Source organism: Xiphophorus couchianus, chromosome 9 (genome assembly GCF_001444195.1).
Source record: "Xiphophorus couchianus chromosome 9, X_couchianus-1.0, whole genome shotgun sequence".
Lineage (NCBI taxonomy): Eukaryota > Metazoa > Chordata > Actinopteri > Cyprinodontiformes > Poeciliidae > Xiphophorus > Xiphophorus couchianus.
Window position 1 is genome coordinate 21,322,020 of NC_040236.1, and position 26,518 is coordinate 21,348,537.

The following is a 26,518-nucleotide window of genomic DNA, read 5'->3' on the forward strand; positions in this document are numbered from 1 at the left end:
AAAACAAAACAAAAAACTTCTCGAGTCCTTTTTATGAACCGATTTTCATGCAGGGTCTCAAGAGAAATGGGTCTTTAACCGGAAAAACACAATGGGTCAGACTGTGTCCAAACAGAATGGGTCTTTATTCAGGAAGTGAAAGAAAAGAAGATTTGTAATCAACACCCCATTTAAATACAAAACCAACAAAAATAACCATGATATTCATCTTGCATATCAAAGAACCATTCAGTAATAATCGCAATCCAAACACCTTATAGACCGCTTTGTGAATCTATACACAAACTTTGATTTAGAAATTAGTCACTTTACCAATAAAATTACAAATATTTAGCTTTAAAAATAATCAAAAACTCAAAAATATCTCAGCAGTTAGCATCTCAAATATATTATGTGTCCACATAAAAATACAAATAAACCTCCACAAAAACAATAACATTTAAATATGACGAATTCTTCCAAAAAAAAAAAAGAAAAAAACAAGACAGAAAAATAATCTGCTACTGTTAAATGAAAAATAAAAACGCAGGACAAAACAAGATGAAAGGAAATAGAAATACGCATGAAAAAGTCTCTCCTTTTGTTAGCAAAACACTATTCAAAATAACTACAATCATTTACATCAGTACAAAGATATCTGGATTTAAAAATACTCGCAATGAAAAAACGGGGTTCGTTTTTCTGACGGTAAAAAATGACACTGTGGATCAGAAATCTGCAAAATATGCAATGAAAAAAATAAATCTGCATTTTAAAAAGGTCTACACTGTAGTTCTTACTTTTATACAAACATTAGAAACAGTATTGCACATCACAACACAGAGTCGAGGTTAGTCGGCCTTTCAAAATGTGTTATATTCAAGTTTCAGAGCATCTACGAGGACAGGCAGCCGGGGCCTCGATGCAACGGGGTGGGGAAGGAAGGAAGTGGGGGTTTTTGAGGGGGGCGAGAATGTCAAGTGTCTTCCCAGATTTAAAGAAAACCTTCATGTTTCCTTCCTTCAAACAACATGTGCCTCGCGTATCAAAATAAGAATCACCTGTGTATCAAAAACGTCTGATGGCGTTGCTAATGAAATGATTCCTCTGAACCTGTGGGGCGTAATTCATTGGTGGGGGGCAGAGGGGGTGGGGGAAATAAATTGTCATATTAGTCCTATTTAAATAGAAAAATACAATCAAAATCAAAAAATCTTTTTTTCTCGTCTACAAAAATAGTGAAATAAATACGCTTTTACAAAAACAAAACAACAAAACAAGGGACACGTACAGAATAAACGAACAGTGTTTCAACATAGAAAAAATCAAAAGGAACCACATGAAGACAGTTACGAGTCAAGTGTTACAGGTGACGATATTCACACATCATCGGGGTAACTAAAGGGAGGGAGACGGGTCCAGATGGTTTCCTTCGCTTCTCACTCTGTTTAGTTTTTTTTTTTTTCCTTTTCGGACTCCCGCTCCTCTGAACAACCAAATTCCACTAAAATATATTAGAAACAAAATCTGGGGTTCTGGCTCTAATCACAGAGAACATAGATAACTTAAGACCACTGCATCACGCTACATCTTAAATAAGTAATTGTGGGGGGGAAAAAAACATTTAATAAATCATCTTTACAGTTACAATAAATAGGTGGAGTCCACGTTTGCACGGAAATCATTAGGTGGGGGGAGTGAATAGAAAAGTAGTGCATAATAATAATAATATATAATCAAAAAACATCTCAAAGAGCCAGTGAAGGGTAAGTAATTGTCGACACAAACAGTTTAAATTATACGAACCAGCTATAATAAGAATATATACGTTTGAGTTTCCGTCCCGTTAAGGTTTTCGTAACAGCACACACTTGACTAACACTGAAGACCACACTTTGGGGGGTGGGGACGGGTTCGGGATGGGACAGGGTGGACACTGAAATCACGACGACACAGGAGCGACACACGTGTACGGTTACTGAGTGGACGGCCGGGCGGGGCGGCCGTCCAAACAGAAAAGATTGTCCCTCAACGGTTTAGTCGAAACGTCTTTCGAAGGGTCGAAGCGGAAACCGACAGAAACGAGTAGAAACGAACGATTCGCTTTTTTAATTTTTTTTTTTTACTAAAGTCATCGTCCTCGCTGTAAAAGCTCAGGGCGGGAGATGGTTTGTTGTCAGGTTTCCTTAAAACTGCGGCGCTTTGGTCGCACGGCGTGGAGCTGTGACTGTTACATTACAAAATATACGGAGCTCTGCAAACATATTCACACACCCAATATATACTTAGATTTTCCAAAAAAAAGTCATTCATGTTACAACCACACACTTCCACGTTTGGGATTTTATGTGACAGATCAACACAAAGCAGAGCATAACTGTGGAGTAGAAGGACGACGCTACACAGTTGCAATTCTGGGGAAAAAAAGGTCACCTGAAATCAGTAGACTTCACATGACTCTAAACATTGAGCCAGAAACTGACGTTCACATGTACTCTCCATCTCAACAGAACAACCTTCTTTATTTCTCTAAGGAAATGTCAGACTCTAGATCTGCACGGGTAATTTTCCTCCGTTTCAGAAACCTGCGATACTTTCCATTGGTCTATAACACATCGATGGCAGTTGTAGTGAGAAAAATGTCCGAGGGGTATGAGTACTTTTGCTTAATAATGTCACTCTTGTGTTTGCATCTGTTTCTGCCAGAGAGCTGCAGTCTCAGATCACTTGGGGACCGCTCAGGGGTTCGACCGCAGGAAAAGCGAAGGCATGTTGTTGAATTTTTCTCTACGTAATCTGTTGATAACTAAACTAGAGCCTCAGCCTACACTAAGAACAATCACACAGCACATGGACAACACAAACCACTGAACACCACTCTGCTTTTGAGATTTTTTTTTTTCATCTATACAAGGCGCCGTGTCACCAAAGGATGGCGTCTACTAAGTCTACATTAGAACCGATATCACTTGTTTTTGTATTGATAGTATGTAAACAGATCAAACTACAGAGAAACATTGATGCATGCAAGTTTATGTACGTTTTTTTTCTTCTTCTTCTTCTTACCTAATTTCATCTGACTTTTTTTTTTTTCCTTGTCATTTAGGAATCTGCAGTTGATGATCATGCTACCCAGTACAGAATTTCAGCTTTTTAAAATAGGATTTCAGTGATCAGCTGTTTTGGTTTATTATATCTTTCTCACATCTCACATCCTGCATGCTACTTCTGCAGCTTACAAGCCTAGTGTGGTTTGCATGCACTCTTACTCTTTCTGTGGCGCCGTTAAGTGGTTGAGTGCATACTGCATTTCATTTTACATGATTCGGGTTTAAATATAACACCAACATATCTATTCATATATATTTATATATAGCAGCAAAGCTTCTAAAATAGCTTTTTTTTTTTTTCTTCTTAAGTATAAATGTTAGCAGAAAACCGGATTTTGTGTTTTGAGGTATCGCTCTACAAGTTAGAATGAGCACAAAAAAATAACCTTTTCTTCTTCTGGGTTTTTTTTTTCTCCTTTCAATAAACTCTCTAAAAAGTAAAAAAAAAAAAAAAAAAAAACAAGAGAGCCCGTGGCGGCATTAGAAAGTAACGCTTGTTTCCGCGTCAGACAGCGTGTCGGTTTTGAGCTTCCTATCGTTTTTTGCTACCTTTGGTTAAATTACCTGCGGCACGTGTCGACGTTAGAGAATCGAGGTCTTTTTTTTTTTTTTTCCCCCGGAAACAAGTGTGCACTGAACGCACTGTGTGGTTGCTAGCAGCAGACAGACAGACAGACGAGCTGCCCCCATGCAAAAAACATTCCTGTATCTACCTTAAATCTCACATACAAAAATAATAAGAGTAATCATAATAATAATAATAACAATAATAATAATAATAAAAAGCTACAAAAATCAATCTCTTTTTTTTTCTTTTAAATCTCCACTTAGAAAAAGATGAAAGTACCACAAAAGAGTTGTAGAGTTGTCAGAGCCTGAGATGTGAGGGCGGTTTTGGTGAAAAACTGAGGCTTGCGGTGTTTGGCTGCTACAAAAGATATATAGCTATATATAGTATATATTGTATAGTGTTGCGCACTTGATTATACTGATAGCTTAGTTTAGCAGGAGAGCAGAGCCAGGCTCTTTTTCCCATTAGCCGGTGTTTCGCTTAACTCTGACCGTCACCATTGGATGTGGAGCCCCTCTGCCCCCTGTTAGTTCCAGCGGAAGTGAATCTGGCGCGGGCGGTCGGCGCCCTCCTTCACCAGGGGCTTGTGAAACTCTCGCCCCGCGCGGGAGTGGATGTTGGCCCAGCAGAACTCGCAGTAGTACTGGAGACAAGTGACGTTAGCGCAGAAGAAGGGAGCAAATTTCCCACCGCAGCGAGCGCCCTGGCACTCGTCACACAGCTGGTCATCCAGGACGTAGGGCTTCACCTCCACCTGCATTTTCAACGAGAAATTGTGTGAATGTCACATCTTAAATGACTAGGTGTGTGGGAATTGTTAATAAAACAAACTGTACCCGCTTATCGATGTCTCCATGTTGCAGCTGGACGAATCTTGCACTGATGGCAGCGATGTAACTCTGCTGATTGGAGAACGCCACCCGCCCCGCCCCTTTAGGGTACTTGAGCTCTGGATCTGTGTCGATTCCTGCGTAACACACTCCACCGTAGAGGCGGTCCATGATCATGGCCAGCTCAACTAAACAAAGGCCAAGAATATTAATAAAAGAAAGTTAACATGACATGATAGCAGTTCTGGGCACAGCTAGCTAAAAAGTTAGTTTTGCTAACCCTAAAACACTAGTCATAAACATCAGTTACACAAATGCTAAAGCGCTATGGCAACATAGTATTTAGTAGAAGCTAATGCTAAAATGCTACGACAACACAGTATTTAGTAGAAGCTAATGCTAAAATGCTACTACAACACAGTATTTAGTAGAAGCTAATGCTAAAGCATGACGTCAACATGGTATTTAGTAGAAGCTAATGCTAAAGCATGACGCTAACATGGTATTTAGTAGAAGCTAATGCTAAAGTATGACGTCAACCTGGTATTTAGTAGAAGCTAATGCTAAAGCATGATGCTAACAGGGTATTTAGTAGAAGCTAATGCTAAATGCTAACTTCAACTGAAATTCTATGATGTCAGCCCTTGAAATGCTACACAGGCAAACACAAGTTCAGTTGAGGAAATAGAACTGAGGAAAAAGAACTATAGCATGAACAGTCTTCACACACTTAAAAATAAGAGCATGAATATAATCGATTAGTTTGAAGAATTGTTAACAGTAGATAAAACGTCAAACTTTCAACTTAAATCTTACAAAACAGCCAAGAGAATCAGCGCTTTAGAATTTACCATAAAAAAACTAATTCAGGGGAGGGTAAGCTTGCTAAACGTTTTCAATGTTAGCAAAAATGCTAAAGCGCTAAACCAAAAAATAGCTTCACTATTAGCATATTAATAGAAGAGAGGCCACGACCAGATAGCACCCTGCCCTGTTATCCATGGCTGCAGTCGGGATAGTTTTGTTATGTTGTTGTCTACTAACACAGCTGGGGGTACGTACTTGCTCTCAGGGGACGAGGGACACCTCCCACAAAGATGGTTTTGCGGGGATCGAGAGGCTGTGATCCGTCCATCACAAAATCACTGTCGCTCAGGTTCCATGGTCGGATTTGCACCTACAGTCAAACACGACAAAAGACTGACTCACATCTCTTGATAAGACGTGAAACATGTTCACGACGACTCCTTTTTGTTTCTGCCAGAGAGCTGCTGCACGTTGAACTCACTGGTTTGTCCTTGATGGTGGGGCTGGAAACACACAGGTAGAGCTTCCCATCCTCCTCCATGCACGCGTCAATCAGGGCCTGCACCGAGCTCTCCTCCTGGAACAGCAGGAAGGCGTATCCTTGGACAAACACACACACACACACGCATAAGGTCTTAATGTGGATTCAGTACAAAACATCACTTTGCACAACCAACTGGGGCCCACAGGAAAGCATTTAATCTTCTTCCTTAACATTTCACAAGAGTGGATCATACAGAAAGGGATATGTGAGCCTTCCTGTTTGAGAAATCTGTATCTGATGAGCGACTTCTGTGTTCAGTTGCTCAAATGTTTTGGGTTGTTATCTTGTTGGGTTTAGTCCAGCCTTTTCTGTCAGCTGTTCTTAAAATGATCCAGGATTGGTTGAACATGTTGGCCTAAATACGTTGTAATTCTCCTATTAACTAAAAAATTGCTGTTTGTGATTCGCCAAAACTCATAATTACTTCAAAAATGCACATCTTTTGTTTTATTTCTCATCCATGGAGGTCGGAGTTGGGAATGTCAGGGCTACTAACTGGTTTGCATTGGATATTTCCTGATTTATGAAAACCTCTACAATATTTGAACGCAGAGCTCCTCCCTTATGACTAATATTACAATCATGATTTTTTTGGTCAACAGTGATTTTAATGAGTTTCGAAAAACAGCATATATACCACACTTGAATAACAATGAATGGCCCTGAAACACAACATTTCCCCTGATTCAAGAACTCAAAAAGAAGACTTGAATGGGAGGACTAAGCCTCCCATAAAATAACAAGTCTTTATCCATATCCAGATTAATAAATGTACAATATATATATATATATATTGCATAAACTCCAGCCCCTTTTTGCACATGTTTCTCATAAATCACTTCATGGTGAATGTCGGGTGGCTAAACAGATTTGTCGTGTTGACATGTGGTGCAGAAACCCTGGAGCAGAAAATCCTGCACATCAAGCATCTCTCTGCCATGTTTGATTGAGCTACATTTTATTATTACTACTGCTATTATTATTATTATAGTTTTTTTTTTGGAAAGGATACTGGAAACAGGAAGACTATTTATGCTATGAATTAATGAATGGAAAAGGGGTATGATTATATAAGTTATGGTAAACTTCATCATACTCCTTTTCAGACTCACAGTCACCGAATAAGTGGCGTATTTACATGCATTTGTGTATGTAAATTTGATAGTAAGGTAATGTATTTACACTTAGAAACATCAAAGTCTTTATTATTATAATTATGTTTTGTTGGTGAAATGTCTGTCTGAAATAAATTATCATTATCATCGAAATAAATGGGTCCAGCTTCCAGACAATGACATCATCTACTATTTTTTCCTATTTTGGATTAATGACTCTGGGTAATGGGTTTCTGTGTGATCATATTTACACCCCGGAGGGGAAACACGACGTCATGGATTATTTACCAGAATTGAACATGACTGCTGGAGGCGAGGCTAAGCAGGGCAGATGATGGATGTTAGCGGGTGCTAATAATTGTGACACCAGTGATTCTACTAAATCATTTCTTAATTTGGGATTTTCTCCCACTAAATAAAGATTTTACTTTAAGAATTTTATTTCAGGATGCCAACATTTATAGAAAACGGCTACGAAGGTAGTTATGGTAGGTGTTCATGTGTTTTGTCGATACCTTTAGGGGGAAAGTAGGATTTGCTCTCAGCTTTGTGTGGCCAGTCGACCACCAGGTGACCGAAGCGACGGAAGCTTGAGGTGATTTCATCTGAATCGACGTTTAAAAAGAAGAAAAAAAAAAAAACAGACAGATGTAAAAAGTGAAAGACGGAACAGAAAAGAAACCCAGACGTGGAGCCAGTCTGGTCATCCTCACCTTCGTCTATGTCAGGAGGCAAGCCCCCCACAAACACCTTACGAGAGAAGCGCTCGATGCGCTCCCCGTTTTGGTGGGGGTAGCAGTTGGGAGAACCGAGGACACCCGGGACACCCTGGTTGCCGTGGCCGTCGTCGAGAAGATTGTCGTCGATCGGGAAGAGAGAGGAGCGGCCTGGCAAAGACGAACAGGAAGGTGAGACTGCAGCAAATCGCAAGTGGGCATTTGCAGAAAGCGCCCCGGCAGTGCTGCCTCTTTAAGGGAGCATCATTTCTCCTCTATACAGAGGGACAGATTTGAGAGTATAGCGCTCTATAAAATGACCTGTCCACTTCCATCGCACTGCAACGCCGAGACAAAGCAGCAGCTTAAAGTGAGGATTATGTGCAGTTTCGTTTTTGGCAGATCTGTGACTGTGACACGCAATAATCTGCCCTCTGCGTGGAGCAGCATGGCTGATGAGGCAGGACTGAAAAGCTGGGAACAAAATTATGTGACCTCCGAAGTGTTCAGTTTATTATCTGTCCTACTAAAAATAATTAAACTGATAACATAAAAATCATGTTTTCTTTTAAAATGTCATTACCCGTTTTACCAAAGGCAAACATATTCAATTTCATCTTTTATAATTACGTTGAAACTATTTGTGGCCTGTTAGCCTAACTAGGTGAATATACAAAACAACAACTAGGTGAATATACAAAAACACAAAAAAATGTAATTAATTTAATAAGGTTGAATTACAAACTGAGACAGCTCAGTGTTAGAAAATGTTCTGGATAAGGAAAGAATATACGAGGGTTCTCCAACATTTTAAAAGTAATTTGAGTTGGACTTAAAAGAAAAAAAAAATTTGAACCAAACCTCAAAAAGTATTCACACCCCTTAAACATTTCCCATTTTGTCATGTTACAACCAGAAACCTGAATGTACCTCACTGGAACTTTATATGACTGATACAATAAGAGCATATTTACATTATTCAGCCCCATTTACAATGATACCCCTAAATAATATCCAGCAGGCCTGGGTGTAATTTAACCACAGTCTGAATTCAGGTGATTTTAGCGTGCTAAAACATGGTCAGGATCAAAGGACTTGAATACTTTAAGTCACAAAGTGGGCCTTGTAAACAAAGAAGGTGTTGAAACCTGCAGCACCTGCCTGTCAACGACCCACTCACATTCAGCTGCATATGGCCAAAATGTTAGGCGCACATATGTCAGCGTTGAGGGCTGCACTGTAGAACAGAACAACCTGAATGTAATCCACATTCTGCAGAACCAGGCTTGGCAGGTGACCTTTTATAGAGAGGGAAGAAACAAGCTCTCAAGAGCTCAAATTTTAAGGCTGCCTTCATGTTTTGAAAATCCAAGCGGTAATCTAAAATGTCTGAATTGAGATTTTTAATCAACCAGACATTCCATGTCTACGTCACTCACATCTGAAGAACTCAATAGTTATCAAGTAGTATCCCAAACATGTTGTTATTATTATTTATGTTAAGGTTACAAACATGGCATTAAGGTTAATGCTTACGCTGAGGACACTTAGCTTTACATTTCTGCATCTCCTGATAACCGAAAAGCGACAGTTTTAACTGTATTTTACATTTTGACATGTACATCAGAGAAGTTTATCCAGCTTAACCAGTGAAAGACTACAGTTTCCATTATTGGCACAAACCTTTAGAGACAGAAACTAATACCACAACTTTAAGAACTGGAAATTACCACTTCAGATTGAGTAAAAACTCATAAGCTTTTTCTTTTTTTTAAATTTTATTTGAATTTTATCATTTCAAAAGCCACAGCGTATGTTTTTTATCAACTGGAGACCATTTTCCTCCTAGTTTAATGCACAGGAGCTAATGCATGTTTATATAAAAAGCTAAGCTGATTACTGATTGTTCTATGTAAAAACACCTACACAACAATAACTAGACGTTTCAGATCAAATATTTACAACTAATGGAAAGAGAATATCAGTCGAGACCAGATCTGGAAACCACTGTTATCATTCTTATTTGGTAAGTAAAATAATTGAATAATTGTGTTTTTATGTATAGCAAAAAGGGGGAAAAAGGAATTTCTTCCTAAGAACAAATAAAAACCCCCAACATGTTCTAAAACCTAAAATCCAAAATACAGCGAGTTCTCAAAGCCCATTTAAAAATAAGCAGGAAAACATGCCACAAGAGAAGACAGACACATTGCAGTATTTACCTCGACGTCTCCCATAGCTTCTGGCTGCATGTAGAAAAGTACAAGAGGGCAAGGTTCAGCTGTGCAAACATTTGTCAAAGGGCGTTTTGTGACTAAAGACTTTAATCTGCAATTATCTCATAACTTTGTCCAACTACAAATCAACTAACTTGAGTAATTAATTAACAGAATGGAATGTCCTGCCTTAAAGTTAACCATTTGAAGTGACTCAAGAACATTCAGACTGCAGAAGAGCGAGAGAGAGCAAAACATCGTCTGCTGTGTAATATGGTGAGTATGTTGGCAGCATTTTAGAAATCTCAGAGTTGAGTCAAGGAGCATAATTTTCTAGACTAGGGGTGTCCAACTCATTTTCGTTTTGGACCAAATCAAGATCACGAATGCTCTTAAAGGGCCGGTTGTGCCAGAATGTATCGATAAAACCTGTTCAGAAACTGTTAAAATATCAATGAATTCTTAAAATTAAATAATATTATTAAATATCTTTTCAGTCCTTCCAGGATTTTGTGATTTTTGTTTTTGCAATAAAAATCTAAGTGTTTGTGGAACTAATTTTGACATTTTATTTTTGTTTTTAGCAAAATCTGCAATAAACTCCCAAAATGTGAGCACACTTGGTGTTTAATCTAGAACCCAGAGGGCCACACAAGAAGCTATGGCAGGCCGGATTTGGCCCACGGGCCTTAAGTTTGAAACATGTGTTCTAGACGATCCAAACGGGCTTGCGATTAGAAATCGGCCACAAAAAATTACCGTAGCTTCTGCTGAGTTGAGATTTTAAATTGAACCGATTTAGATTTTTTTCTTATACTTAGAACAAATAAAAACAAAATTATTTAGATTTTCTTTTTACTTAAAGGCATGCAAATGAGTCGGTCCCCATAACTAGACATAACAATGTAGATCAGGTTTTGAGAATATCAATACTAAGGCATCTATAGTATGTTGCCCTTAAAAGCGTGACAGCATTTTAAAATAGAAAGTCTTGAAGAGTTACACGAGGAACCCTGCAGGTGGTGAAGTGTGAGTCCAATGAGGTTAAAGAGTAACAGAGGAAGCAGCGAAGGGAGCGGGAGACACAGAGGGAGACGACGCTTCCAGATAATTACCATTGAGCATGAGAAGGCCGTCGGCCCCGGGGTTAGGGCAGCCCACACGGCCTGACATGAGAAACACACGTTATGTTACAAACTCAGACACACACCACAGAAATACAAATACAGATACCAACGGGGGGGAAAGCGGAGGGAGAGGACAGGATGAGGCCGACGCATTTACATGGCAACTGATGCAGAAACATATAAACAACAAATAGGGAGAGCACAGCTGTGTGCTGCAGGCAAAAATGAGACAAACGTTGATAAAAAACTAGAGCATTTATGACATTTTTTTCCACTAATTACATTGTTTTTTATTTTTATTTTTTTTTAGAACAGGTGAACCTTTGCTTTTTTTTTTTAAGCTGGTTTCATGCTGGAAATACTGGTATTCACTTAATGATCCGTCTTATTTATGGTTTTGGTTGTGTGTGGTTTCTACTTCCTTTTTAGTTATTGTTTTTGGTTTTGGATATTTAAAATCTCTTCCTGTTCTAGTTTGGAGTGTCCTGTACAAAAATAAAGTTTATGAGTCTTTGAGAGAGGGTACTTGCATTATTATGCCATTATGAACATGTTATGTGAAAGTGATCTCAAAACGACAATATTATCATTTATCGCAATCATTTTTGGGACGATTTATTGTCCAGCAAAACATGTTACAGTGACAGGACTAAATGGCATTTTTATGCAGTAACCAGCATACAGAGCAGGATGTTTTAGTATTATTTAATATTAAAATGGTATCTAGTTACAGTCAAACCTTCTTATTGTAATATCCTCTCACTGAGCATTTGTATTCAGCCTCCCTTTGTCAATACTTGGTTGAGTCACCTTTTCTCTACAGTCACATCTGCAGGTCTTTTGGGAGTTTACAAAGCCACAGTTTGGAATTTTATACACGTTCTTCTTGTATAGCACATTGAGTGGTCAGTATGTCTGAAAAGGTGCTATATAAGTTAGTTTACTCTAACCCTAGGAATTTTGAGCTGTATTTACACTAAACCACACACAGGATGTGTCTGCAGACAAATGATTCAAGTGCATCAGAGTAAGGAGGGCTGAATAAAAATGCACAACAGTACTTTTCAGATTTTCATTTGTAAAAGAAAAAAAAAAAAGAAAACCATGTTCATCATTTTTATTCCACTTAACAGTTTTGTTGTACTGTACCACATTAAATTCTACTAACATCATACTTTCTGCAGGTTTCGCCTAATCAATTTTAAGACTTTTTAACACCTTTAAGGCCAGTTTCAATGGCAAAGACTTGTAAGACTAACGTTTGAACGCCCTGTTTAAAATCTATTGAAATTCCAGTTTCCGAGTTTTTATGTCGCATTAGCAACAGTCACTGTTTTCTGGGGAGCTTTAGCCATGCCGGGTCAAAACTGTGACATTTCTGGGGTCTGCTTTTTGCACAGAATGCACAAAGAATTTAGCTATGGAGTTAGCTAGCAAGGGTATGAGCAGGTAGTTAGCAGTAGCCTCAACTGCCTCAAGTCACAAAACGCAAAGAAGATGATTAGATGACAACAAAGTTTTTTGAGAAAAAAACAACATATAACATACAAGATACAAATAGTGATGCCATGACAAAACATAAGAACTGTGATTAACATATTTTAGCCCTACTTACATTTCTACTGAATTTAACACAGTTTAAGGCCTTAATTTTAATACTTTTAAGAGTTGTTATGGCTGCGCGGATTCCCTGAGAATTCACAGAGATTTGTAGTTGTCATGTGATGAATGATGAAAAGACTCATAATTCCTGTTGTGAGGAATTTGCACCAACCCATGCCGCTTTTTAAGTTACCTAATTGTTGTTTTTAGGTTACCGTTAGTGCTGTGTCATCTGCACAACCATTTGCGAGTGAATTCTGAGAATTTGAAGAAGATGTGACTTCTGAACCCTCTTCTTTAGGTCGTTTGACCTGTACTGACCAGTTTCACGACGTGAAACTGTATTTGCAGACACTGACAAGAATACAAGGCAGGACACTTTGGCATGGTTTTGCCAAAGCTCCAGCACAGAAGCTGCAGTCTGCAGGTGAGTCATGGTGGAGCAGATAATGGGCTCGTCTGCGTTTTATTTTTGTTTATCTACCAAAGCGGAACCAAAATCTGAAATGTTTCATTCGTAGCTGGAAAAGATTAAATAAACCTTGAGACCATAAAAAGTTCTTAGCTTCTTATGCTAACAAGCTAATGAAAACTGATAATTTTACCATGTGCTCTTATATGTAAAAGCTGTTAAGCATAATAAAGTGGTAACGCTGTAAATAGCCTGTCAGGGCCTTGTAAGCCGTCGTCCCTCTCAGCTCCCCTCTTGGCTGTCATAAACAGTGTGTGGAAGGGTGATCTCATTTAAAATTAGCCCACCCCCCTCCTGTCTTCTTTTTTGCTCTGCACACTGGTCCATGTCCTGTCCATCTGTTCAGGCAGGAAACCCCCTCCCGATCCACCACCCCCCAAAAAATATATATATAAAAAAAAAAGCTCATGGAAGAAGAGCACAGGTGGATTGCTAATAAACGGAAAGGAATGACGGCGCTTATTGCTTGTCCACAAACAAATCAGTAACCAAAGCAGACGTGCCTGCTTGCGCCACTGATGTTCTTCCTCTGTTCTTTCAATGTTGTAAAGTGAGAGCGTATATTGCTCGCACGGCTGTAAATGAGCCACTGGCAGGCGGTGGTGGCGGCGGAGACGGAGGCAGAGGAGGAGAAGGGCGCGAGGGGTGCAGTCATCCGACACTGCTACTCTGATATTCAGCAGCTGAGTGCAGGAGGCCAGGACAGTGTCGCACTCTCTGCCTGTCGCTGTCAAACCATTAGAAATAATTCAGAAGAAGCCCAGCGCTCATTCTGAATCTGTTGAATTTCCAAAGGCTGAGAAGTGAGAAAACAGGTTTCTCTTCTTATTCTTACTGAAGCACAAAAAAACAAAACAGCAGGCCGGTTCTGCTGGCCAGGTTAAGCCAACCACTAGACCAGAGCTTTAAGGGTCAGTTGAACGTGCAGCTGGTGGCACCGGCATTAAGCTCTCAGCGGGGAGGTAAATAAGCCCGCTTGTGGAAAAAAACAACACGTCTGTGGGAGAAACGGGCTCATTGGCTCCTGGAGACGATTCCCTGAACAAGATCGCCTTCCTCTGACCCCCCACGCCTCCCCACGACGGACGGAGACCAAAAGAGAAAAGGCCACCTTACCTTTTATCGGATCCTGCTCCACTCGCATGATGTTGATCAGGGAGCTCTCCAAGGAGTGCATGTTCAGGCTGTCGTACATTCTGGAGCGGTCCTGGAAAAGTAAAAGAAAAACAAAGTGGGGGATGTTTGTTAATTTGCCAAACATAAATGAAGCACACACACCATGATGCATGTGTAAATCTATCACAGATTTGTGATTTTGGCTCGTGAGTATTAAAGCCTCTGAAACTTGGCTATTGGGCTTAACACGCAGGAGACCGTAGATTCAGATTAACATTCTTTCCATATTTATTCAATTAGAGGGCCTGGAGGTAAGCCAGTGAGGGGCTGGTCAACTATAAGGAAAAACATATAAGGAATTGTATATAAAAAGGTGTCAGTGTACATGTTGTTGTTTTTTCTTTTGCATTTTGTCACATAATAACAGGTATGTGACGCAACACAAGAAAGTTGAAAAATGCTCAACTTTTGTCGACGTTGACGTTCGTTGTGTCAGGTTTCAACTTTCACCTGTTGCCGTCGTTCGTCGCTCTCCGTGTGTTGCGCCCATCACCCATGAGAGACATAAAAAGCTAGCTAACTGGCTAGCAAGGGTATATTAGCAGCTAGTTAGCGGCAACGTCAACCGCCTTGAGCCACAGAATGCAATGAAGACAGCTGAGCAAAACTCAAACTTGACTGACAGAAAGTCCAGCAAAAAAAAGCAACATGTACGAGATTAAAAAGTCACGACAAAGTTTAAGACCTGCAATTCACGTATTTAAGGTTGACTTATGAATTTAAGACTTTTTAAGAGTTTGTGGACACCCTGAAACACAGCATGTAATCTTATTGGGACTTTATGAGACAGACTATACGTATTGCATAAATAAAGGGAAAGTCTGCTAAAGACCATCAGTGAACATCAGCATCATGTACATTAAAGGAACATAGCAGACTAGCAGTATTAGGTAACAAAAAAAAAACAACATCCCAAACTTGGACCAATCAGCTGACAGGAATACTATTTGTCTTGCCCTCTATTTATACATATCTAAAACAATCTCTCTTTGTGTTGAAAAACTAATTAATGAAGGAACAAACTGCTTGTGTCCACTAGGGACGATTGTGTTTGTTATAACTTTTCCAACAGCCAAAAAGTGTCTAACCACCTGAGATTGTTGTATATCTAATGTATCAAAGAAAGCAGGAAAGGTCATAAATAGGAAAGATTGCAGCTGTGGTTTCATGGGAAGATACAAATACAGGACAAACCTGATGGAAAACTTGTAAAAGGCTGAAAAAAGTTGTGATGCTATAGTGAAAGTTCACCTCCCAGCGGGATGACAACCCTTAACGTACAGGCCAGAGCTACAAAAGAACAATTTAGATCATAGCATGTTGGCGTGTTTGAATGGCCTACTCAAAGTCCAGCCTGAATTCAGTGAAGAATCTGTGAGAATGTACAGTATGTACACGACAGTCTCCATTCAGTCTGACAGAATTTTGCCAAGAAGAATCTGGAAAAACATCAGTCTTGGGATCTGCAACGAAAGGTGGTTCAAGTATTGACTCAGAATACAAATGCACAGCAGTATTTATTTACATTTAATCGTAAAGAAATGTGAAAGCCTGGAATCCTTTTATTTCCAGACTTTGCGTCAGTCTGTCGCACAAAACTGAAAGCATTCAAAGGACATTAATACTTCCGCAAGGTTCTGCATGTGAAACCCGTCACGATGCAAGGTTGAAATATAATTAGTTTGATCTCATTCAGTATAAATGAATGAGATCAAACATTAATTTAAACTCATTTATGACATGAACATTCATTTGTGAAATCATAAAATGATGTTCAGAAAACATAATTTTATGAACCCCTGAGGTACAAAGTACAGGAATGAAAAGGCGTCCTTAGAAATTTCGGTGGTTTTCAGTTTTAAAAAAGAGATGAATCCGCCCTTCTGCTCCTGCTAACGTGTCAGAAATGCAAGCAGAGACACCTAGCATGTTCAAACACGAAGATAAAGCAATATCTTTATTGGAAGAAATATTTATACTTCAAAATTGGACGGTACCAATTCATTTGTAGCAAAAGTTGATTCTGTTATTGACGATTGATTTCAGCCCAAACTAAATTTGGTTGGGGAATTATTCTGACCTCTGACACCGAGAGCAGAGGTGACTCTCTCTCTCTTACCGTCGTCAGTCTGAATCCCATGTGACTGTGGAAAGGTGACGCTGCATAGATGCGCTCTGTCAGCGACTGCCAAACGTTAAACAGAAAAGGAAGGAAGAAAGGAAGCAAAAAACTTGGAATCTGAGAAATTTCTGGGTCTGACACTGTTTATGGAAATTTATCCATGAAGTCAGGCCTGCTTCCTGGAATGGAAGCGTTGTTCTTCTTGGCACCGGTACAACTAAAAATACAAACTCATAGCAACCATCGCACAACTTGGCGGCAACCTCATTCAGGCTGATATCATTAGTTTAATTTGAATGAGTCATATACTGTATGACTTACATAAAAAAAAAAACAGTTAATGAATGTAAGAAAAACTAAGTGTCTGATGAGGCCTCAGTAAGTATAGATTATTAAATAAACCCTTTAGAAGAGACAAAATGTGAGACTTTGGTTCAGTGTTCAGATGTAACTTTGTGATTTTCTCTCAGCAGTTTCTGCCCGAATGGCTTCATGGGAGAATTTAACAAGAAAAACATCAGGTCTTTGGCTAAAGGACAGCTTGAGGGAGTCTGGAGAATGTCTGGACAAATGCATCCCGATACTGTCCAGAGTTTGCCTCCGAGAACAGACGACGGCAATCTCTTAATAACACAGCATGCAGAACACACAATACTTCTTCCTTTAAGTTCCCTAATCAGTCATCAGCCAAACCTGTCATCACGCTGGCTTCGGTAGGGAAAAGGAAACACTAAGTTTGATATCTAGAGAGGCCAGTTCTTACAAAATTTGTTCCTAAATGCTTCTCGTCCAGGTGTTGATGAGTAGTCAATTTTAGCACTGCAGTGAATTGGAGAAAAAAAAGCTTAGATTAAATGTTTTGATGTGGTTCATTTGAGTCATTAGGCAATTTACGTGATGCAAAACAAGTGAAACTAAAGTGCTTTTCCTTTACTGAAGAGAGTTTTACATTCAAAATGATAGTTTTGGAAAATAAAGTGCATTTATTGTAAGAAAAGAAAAATGCAAATATGAACAGGTGAATCGAAAGAGTTTATGTAGAAAGAACTAAAAATTGTTCAGTCCATGATCAAATTTTCTCTAAGTAGCTTCTGACCAATGATTGGGAAAGAAATTTGATTCAAATGGAAAACTCCCACTTTTTTGTTCAGTAAGTGCATCTTCATTTGCTATCTTTAATTGTGAAAAACAATAAAGTTTACACACACAAAACCTGTATGTGTGTATGAAAATTAGGAAGTTCAAAAATATGAGAAACTGGTCCTGCCAGTCAAACTCTGATCAGTTTGACTGGTAGAGTTTGAAAACGACTGTTCAGTTGTTTTGCTGAAACAACTGAACAGTCTGTTTCAGCAAAAGATCTAATATACATGAGGTGTTAAAATTAAACAAGTTTTGCAAATTGTGTCAGACTTGGCAAGGAATAAGAGGACATGTTGGATCAGCAAATTTCAGTCTGAGCCAACGCAGTAAAACCCAACCATTGATCGCATCTTTCCAGGCATGACAGGATATGCCAAACATCCACAAAGACGACAGACACTCTAAAAAGAGTAAATGTTCCTATGAAGGATGTCGACTGCAGTTGCTGTTTAAACTTTCCTTTCGGCTTTCATTTGATTTGAGTTCAAACTAAATTACAGCCATTACTATTCCCAAAAGGACAAACTGGTTTACAATTTGATTAAAAGATCAATTCACATTTTCCTAGTGAATGGTAACTCGGCTATTGTTTCCTCCGATATCTAATTTTAATGGCTGAGTTTCCCTTTGGAAGCACAACGTTCAGGTACTAGACGAGCAAATTCACAGAAATCTTTAGAAACAAAGACGTGAATTAGTGATTTAGCTTTTCAGAGTGCCTGGAAATATTCGTCTCCCTTAAGCCTTTCCACATTTTATTCCATTAAAACCCCAAACTTCAATGCATTTTGTTGGGGTTTTGTCTCATAGATCAACACAAAGTAGTACATAAAGTGTGAGGCGGGAGGAAAATGGTAAATGGTTTTCGTAGTAATTTCCAAATGAAAATGTGAAACGTTTGGTGTACATTTGTGTTCAGCTCCCTTGAGTGAAGGCATTAAAACTCTGACATGTCTGCCTGTATGTCACTACAAACAGAATGCTGCCACCACCGTGTTCCTCACTCTATCATTAAATTACAGATTTGTGAAAAACATGACTGATAGCTGTCGAAAAGAAAACATCCTCCAGAGTTAAAGTGACCTCCTGGCTACTTCTCTGATTGATGGTTCATTGTCGGTTTATGTCTTGGTAGGCTGACAGCTGTACTCTATTCTTTTCGTTTTCAGACAAAGGATAGAACAGGGCTCAAATGTTGTCGTAAAAATTAACCCTGCTTGTTATTTTTTGACGTCTGCTGTGATCCTTGCTCTTCAAGATGCTATTTGTTCTCTCTTGTCCTCCAATAAAACGCTGAGACCTTCACAAGAAACCTTTATGTATACCGACATTAAGATAGCATTCACACCAGACCCATTTAGTCCACTTTAATCAAACTCTAGTTTGTTTGTTTAGAAAGTCTGGTTCGTTTGTGGGGGTGTGAATGTAAAATTAAACTGATGCTGACCAGAAAAGCGAACTCCGGTCCGCCTAAAAGCCTCTGTCTCGGTTTGATTGAAATGAACTCTAGTGCAGTTTGTATACATGTGTGAACACTAGTGGATCTGAATCTTCTCTAAAAGCAGGAAGTGGACTATAGTGCAGGGCATTCTGGGTAAATGAACCAAAACAAACACTCTAATCTAGTGCTAACAGGAGAACTGTCTTGTGGTTATTTGCCAAACTGCTAAAACCTCACACTAATCTGTTTTTGTTTACATTTTGCAAAGAAGGAAGTTGCTCTCAGTGTCGACTTCAGAGGTATTCATGCTGTTCCCTTCAATGGCTCTTGGTGAAGCGCCACCACAGGTAAGGAGGGGAATCGTTTCACACAGTGCAGTGTGAAAGCGAACCACACCAGCTAAACATGTAATAAATGTTGCAACTTTGGTTCCCAATCAAACCCAGTCTATTGGACTATCAGGTGTGAAAACATCCTAAATTACATGTTGACCCTTTGTGCTGGTCTATGGCATAAAAACCTGGAAAATGTTTTGATGTTTGTGACTGTAAAGCGACAAAACGGGACATTTGAGAAGAGAACAGGAAAGACAAAAACTCAACATTATGATGGGGTTAATATGCGCATCGACGCGAGCATAAACTAATTCAGTTTAACATAAATGCTGAAATCATGCGAACAGCTGAGCTCATACCTGCAGGGGCAACATGGTGTTGCTGTTGCTGTCCGTGCGAAACATGTTCTCCTCCATCCAGGACTTCGGCCCCAGCGATCCTCCGGAGCGTGGGAACTTGGGCGGAGCGATGACGTTGCTGGAGAAGGGCTTCTTCAGGGGCGAGGCGTGACTGACGGAGCCGGGAATGCCCATGCCGCTGCCTCTGCGGTGGTCCCGGCCCCAAGACATGCCCCCGCCGCCGCCGCCGCCCCAGCCGTTCCCCTGGTGGCTCCCCCACGGGGACGCTTTCACCATGGGCTGAGCCGGCAACAAGCGAGAGGTTAGATCAAACGCATAAATATGTCTCAAACAAGCAGTAGGTTTAATACTCGGTTTAATCCCATCCCTTATTTCCCCTCGTCAGCCACTGCCGAACTTTATCTGCTTCTGTAATGGGTGGGTAGATAAGAAGATTTAGAGCTTTAAGACTAATACTAAGTATCCCGTGCCCTGCGACACCACCACTGTCACTTACACACTCTCTCCACCTGGACCTAGTGTCTTCTGCTGAAGCATCACCCTCTCAATCTTTTTTGCCAATGTCGTGTGGAAATCCTTTCCAGAGGCATTAGGCTTTGTTTATGACGAAGAGAACCAAAAAGATGAAAAATAGGAGTGTATTTAGCTCAAAAATTCAAATAGGCGCATCTGATGTGTACTACCCCAACTGATAATTGATAGGAATGAGTGGAAGTGGCGTTACCGTTTTTAATCAGGTACAGGAGCAGTGCTGCAGCGAACAGTTATTTTAGTAATTGGTTGTACTGACGATTAATTGGATTAAAAAATTAGCACATTTTGCTAATTTTTCATTTTGTACAACATTAAAAATACATACAATATGTAAATAATTAAATTGATTTTCTTAAAAGAGAAAATAAACATTTTATTGCCTTTAAATTCAAGAACAAAGCATTCCTTTTGTGAACGTTTGTAGCTAAGGACGCATCTGCAGGTAAAAAAAATACATCTAACATCAACATGTGTAAAGCCTTTTCTGCTTGACCTCAGTACATTGAAGGGCTAATCTGTTGACAATGTTTTCTATTAACCAGTTAATAATTGGACAGCAAAGGGTGCTTAACTAAAGACTTTTTATTAAAGAATTTGAACCAGGTAGAGATAAAACTATGCCACTAAGTTTGATATCTAGTAAGGTGGAGGAGGGGGAGTTCTGTATAAAATATATTTACAAACAAAGGTGTTTTTTTATCTCTTTATTGCAAAATGTGTGTATTTTTTGTAGAGTTTTGGCTTAATGACTGCTCTGAGGCTGTTGTGTTTTCAGCAAATTGCTGTTTTTTTTTGTCTGTGTACTCCAGTTGACAATTAATCAATTACTAAATTAGTTGACAATTATTTCAATGATTAAAATAATTAATCAGAATTATTCCGATTAATTGTTTCAGCCCTATACAGGAAATAATGTGCGAAGGCCACAGCGTTTCTCAAGGCGAGAAATATTTAGAAAAATAAAATAAAGTAATAAAAATTAACAAGTGTGGTTTTTTTTGTGTTTTTTTACAAACTAGTGCTTCTTCTTAAAAAAAGACAATCTAATCAGATGCCGGTGGCTTTGTGCTCACATCCTCCGTATGAGCAGAACGGCAGAACCTACAGAAGACGACAGAGACGACGTACCGAGGAACAGTCTGCTCTGGCTCTGATCCGAGGGCGGAGATAGAAAAATCGGAACATTTTCCGATCAGTAAACCACAGCATCCCATAAGTCCTCTCGGGTCACGCTGACAACAACAACGCTGCGATGGTTTGAGTTGTTACTGAGGGAAGGAGACCTAAAGCTACCTCCGTTCTGTTGAGAGAGGTGTTCGAAAAGTAGTCTGAGGAAAGAAAGCTATTTCCTATGGAGGCATGTCAGAAGTCCATTAATGCAGAAAACAGGAAACCGAACGTACTCTAGGAAAGTTTCTCTATTTTATCCTTTTGAAGAACCAGAATCTGTCTGTCATGGAGCGTAATGGAACCTGACTCGTCCGGAACATTTTCTGGACCAGAACGACATTTGCAGAGCTTTGAAAACTTCGCAGTTAGGGTAAGCGTATGGACTCTCTCTACAGGTAGTACACACACACACACCCACCCACCCCCCCACACACACACACCTGTTTGTTTAAAGAAAATAGTGAAATTTTTTTTAACTGCTTAGCCGTGTAAAGCTGACTGACCTATCTCTCGCTCACACACCCAGTGTGACGTCGTCTCTGGCTCTAATATAATTAATCATTATTGGACATAAAGGCAGCTTAAGGTTTCCATATAGATGAATGAATAAATTAATGAATAAATGAATGAATGAATGAATGAATAATCTAATAAACTGACACATCTGACGATAAATCTTGAATTTTTCCTCCTTGAATATTAAGTTCAAATCCACAATTGTTTTTTTTAAACGGATCTTGGAGAGAAAAAGAGTATCTTGTTATCTGATGGACCTTTATAATTTTATGTGTAAAAGACAAAAATGTGTAATATATACAATCTTGTAAAGTAGTAAAGGTGTAAAAATGGAGTCTTAGGGCCACTGTAGACAAAGAAAACAAACTGGCTGCAGAAAAGTAAACTTCTGTCAAGAAACTTTAAAATTCTGAGAATAATTTCAAACATTAGAAAAATCTTGGATATTGAAAAGTCATAAATGTGCAAGAAAAAAAAAATTTTTTCCAGGAGAATATTCATAAATCTACACCATAAAGTCAGACGTTTGTTTTAAAAAATAAGAGATATCTGCAACAAAAAGAAACACAAGTCCTAAGGTTTAAGTGGTAAATGCAGATGATTTGCATCTATATACTTTTCATAGTGGTTTCTCTTTCCGAACCAGAACGACATCTACAGGGTTCAGACTTATCATGAGTGCCTCAAACGGGATCCAGAATACACACCTGAGACAGGGAGGAAGACGCTGCAACATGGCTGCATCGAGTCTAAACCTGGGAAATGTCCTTCTAATACCGGAGAAGAGTCTAGATCTGCCACTTACACTTTGGAAAATATCCAGATACACATTTTCTAGATCTACTCCACCACTCTTTGAGTACCTCTGGCATTTTTTGTTGCAAGTGTCTGATTTTACAATATTAGTAAACTTCTGAGATTTTTCTGGCAAATGTTTGACTTCACAATGTCACAAATATTGTGAATATGATATATTTTTTAATATGAATTTATGCCTTTAAATATTGAAAACTGTATTTTCATTATTTAATGAAATGTATGACTTTTCAACACAACAGAACATTCAACTTCATTCATGTATAGCTGTGAAATTAGTCTAAAAATTGTGGAGATTTTGGGTGGTAATTTAGTCGTCTGTGGCTAATTATATATTTTTCGTTTATCTCAAATGACCCTAACACTATTGTATAAAAGAGGTATTGCAACATTGTTGTTGTTGGGTTTTTTTTTCATAGATTCCTTTCGCATAACCAGGAGGATTTTACTTTATTAGTACTGCAGACTGTCAGTCATGTGAAAGAGACACACCTGGTCCTGTTTTTGAAAAGGTTGTTTTACTTTTCTGTTTTTGTTAGCATGTCATAACAGTCATGACTGTCACACAGCAACAGTCTTCAGTCAGGGGCCTCTTCTGATTCACTGGAAGACGGACTGCTACCAAAGATCCTTCCTGCCCACAGCATCACGACTCAAGAAAGTTTGATTATATGAGTTACTTACGACAGCATTTAATTTCTCTTTTGTTATTTTCAACTGAATTGAATTTGAGCTAAATAGGGAAAAATTTGATTTTTAATTCCTCCAAAGAGGCTGTTTAATGTTTTATATACTACTTAGAGTTAAATAGGAACTAGCTTATTTAGCTTTAAGCTAGTTAAATAAGATAGTTCTAATTTAAAAACTAGCTTAAACAAGCTAGTTCTTTAAGCTAGTTCTTAAATAATAACTAGCGTAATTAAGCTAGTTATTAGATAAGAACTATCTAATAGAACTAAGCTGTACTAGATAAGAACTAAGGTAGTTCTTATCTAGTTCTAGTTCTTATCTAGTTATCTTATAGTTCTAGTTAGATAAGAACTAAGCTAGTTCTTATCTAGTTCAGGTCAGACCTTTACAAAAATTGGAATAAAAAAAACAACCCTGATGTGATGTCATAAGAAAAGAAGAATATAGATTTAGAGTGTCATCACAGTTTGTCTCAGTTCAGAAGTAAGCTACTTCTGTGTTTCAAGAACCTAATGACGTCACCGCATGGAGAGAAGTCGACTTTCTGCCTTTTCTCTCCTGTCTCTACGTTTTTGGATGAGTATTTGATCAGGGCGTGGCGAGGGTGGGGGGCGCGCCGACGACAACAGACACATGATTGCCTTTGTTGCTTTCATGCAAATATATTTACAATAGATTCAAAGAAGAGAAAGAAAAAGGTTAAAGGGCGAAGAAACAACAACACTGCAGAAGCACTTACAGGCACACCCAGTCAACACACACACACACACATGCTCCCATGCACACACATACCCAGTCAGTGTGCAAATCACATGAGAAACCTGAAGCTGAAGGCTACCCGGCTCGTAAAGCTTCCTGTTGCAGAGCGGGGAGGCTCGTGTGAGTCTCAGGGTGTGCCACGCCACCAAAACACTGGATGTTTTCATTTCACCCAAAAAAATAAAAAATACATAAAATAAAATAAATGAGCACCCACTTAGGACGTGGAAAGAACCCTGTGAGGCTTTATATTCCCATCGAGCGAACCACAAGACAGGGGTGGTCCGGCGCCATGTGACTGCATCCCACTGCCAGCTTCCAGGAGAGAACAACAGGAAGATTCAGCGATGCTCAGAGTTCCAGCGTCAGAATAATGGACGGTCTAACCGATAACTAAAATAATCGTTAGTTGCAGCCCTGGATCCCCAAAATCTAAAACATTGTTTCCATAAACAGACACTCAATTTTTGCCATTTGAATACAATTAATTGAACTCCGTTTTTAAGCACATTATTCACTAATTCCTAATATCCTGATACACAATGCACCGTCTTGCTAAGAGAGGATGCTGCCCAGCTGCTCACCTGGTGTTGGTTGTAATTGTTCCTCTGCTGCAGGAAGGCGCCCTGCTGGGGGTGCATCTGGGGACTGACCGGGGACCTGCGGCTCTGCGGCTGCTGAGGAACGTTCATCTGAGGCGAGAACGGACCGCCGAACCCCTGCACATTAATCCCGGCGCACGGATTAGCCGACACCGGAGAAAAGCTCTGGAAGAAGGCCGGGTTGATGGAGGACGGGATGCCCGGGTAGAAGCTGTTCTCGGAGTCCGTTCTGGGCATCTGGCCGATGGCGTTCGCGTGCATGGGGTTGATGGAGTTGGCCGCCGGTGGAGGCGAGGAGCTGGTCTGCACGGACCAAGGGGTGCCGAAACCGGGGAGGGAGGGCGAGGACGGGCCGCCGCTGGCGCTCTGGATCTCCTGGGAGGAGGGCAGGTTGGGGAAAGCGGCGCTGAGACCCCCGGACAGCATATTGCCGGTGCTGCTGCTGCCATTGCCGTTATTCAAGTGGTGGGCGATGGGGGAGTCCATTTGGATCTCGTTCAGATTCACAGAGGGAGGCGATGGCGTCGCAGCATCGGCTTCGGCCGCCTCCACAGCAGAGCCGCGGGGGTCAGCGGCGCTGGAGAAGGGCTGCAGGTGACTGAAGCGCCCCTGGGGCGGGGGGAACAGCTCTGCCGGGGTGAACTCTAGCTGCTGATGTATGCTTCGCTGAAGGTCACAGAGGGACTGCGTGTGGCAGAAATGCTCGGGGAAAGCGATCTTCTGGGTTAGGTGGCTGTAATCCGACGTGAAGGAGCTCAGCTGGCTCTCGGTCTGGATGGCTTGCTTCGCGGATTTGCTGACCGAGCTGCTGCTGCGGTCCTCCTCCTCCTCCTCGGCTGATGGGGGTAACTGCGCGGCTGTCACCCCCACAGGCTCATCCTGCATGTTGTGCTGATGCGCAGTAGCTGACAGTAAAACAGGGGACGCGGCCGACGCTCGTGAAGGGCGAACCGAGGAATAAATTACTCTCGGGGAAGCTGGCAGGGCGAGGCGCCGTACCCGTGCGGCGGCTAATTCTGCGGATACTACATTCGACGTTTTGATTCAGCAGAAAAGCGTTTTTAAAAATGTGTATATTCGACCGCCCGTGTGTCTGTGTGTGGTCCTTTCAGCGGGGGGGATATGAGTGAATTGGCTGGAGGTGGAGGGGGTCAGGCCTAGGCAGACATACTCGCCTGGTTCTCGTCGTAATCTCTCCTCGTCTCGGCGGTCTCACTATCTACCTAAACACCGAGCTGTTTCGGCCTGGTTACGCGTATCCTAGCCGGCGCGGCCCATTCCCGTCCGAACCTTGCTGCCCCCCTCCTCCGGTGACCGGCTGGGCTGCTGCGGCAGAGGATTAAAGATCCCCGACTCAAACCACGTCACGGCCGCATCACGCCTCCGTGCGCCCGCCTCGAGCCTGGAGCCGCAAAGAGAGCCGCATTGTTTACGTCACTTTTTCATTATTCATAAAGTGCAGCAGGCCTACACACCCTCACTACACCCCTAAAGTAGCCTACAGCTGGGCGAGGCACCATATATTACCGTGTTGTTGATTAATACGGTCAACAATATACACTATACACTTCTATACTGCCTTATAGAAGTGTATTCAGTCAGTGAACGCAGTCACAAGTCTGTACAGTACACAGCGTACAGACTACATTGCCCGAGCGTCCAAAGTGCCACAAATAGAAATATACTGTATATACATGTAATAATTATTTTTAAATGCCAGTGTAAAAATGTAAAAGAAATTGGTAATATAGGCTACCTTAAACACA

General features: G+C 40.3%; 1 protein-coding gene across 4 annotated transcripts; it reads right to left on the minus strand.

Moving 5' to 3' along the window:
* Positions 1 to 106: 106 nt before the first annotated feature.
* On the minus strand, positions 107 to 26,152 carry cpeb2 (cytoplasmic polyadenylation element binding protein 2). 4 transcript variants are annotated; one of them, XM_028027675.1, is made up of 11 exons: positions 24,735 to 26,152; positions 19,666 to 19,944; positions 14,206 to 14,296; positions 11,004 to 11,054; positions 9,895 to 9,918; positions 7,670 to 7,843; positions 7,472 to 7,561; positions 5,779 to 5,897; positions 5,553 to 5,667; positions 4,497 to 4,678; positions 107 to 4,414 (listed from the first exon to the last, which is right to left on the minus strand). In XM_028027675.1, the coding sequence occupies exons 1-11, from the start codon at positions 25,635 to 25,637 to the stop codon at positions 4,187 to 4,189; spliced, it is 2,256 nt and encodes a 751-aa protein (XP_027883476.1). In that variant the 5' UTR covers positions 25,638 to 26,152; the 3' UTR covers positions 107 to 4,186. The 4 variants fall into 4 exon arrangements, with proteins under 4 accessions (XP_027883476.1, XP_027883478.1, XP_027883477.1 ...); XM_028027677.1 differs by lacking the exon at positions 11,004 to 11,054; XM_028027676.1 differs by lacking the exon at positions 9,895 to 9,918.
* Positions 26,153 to 26,518: the final 366 nt, after the last annotated feature.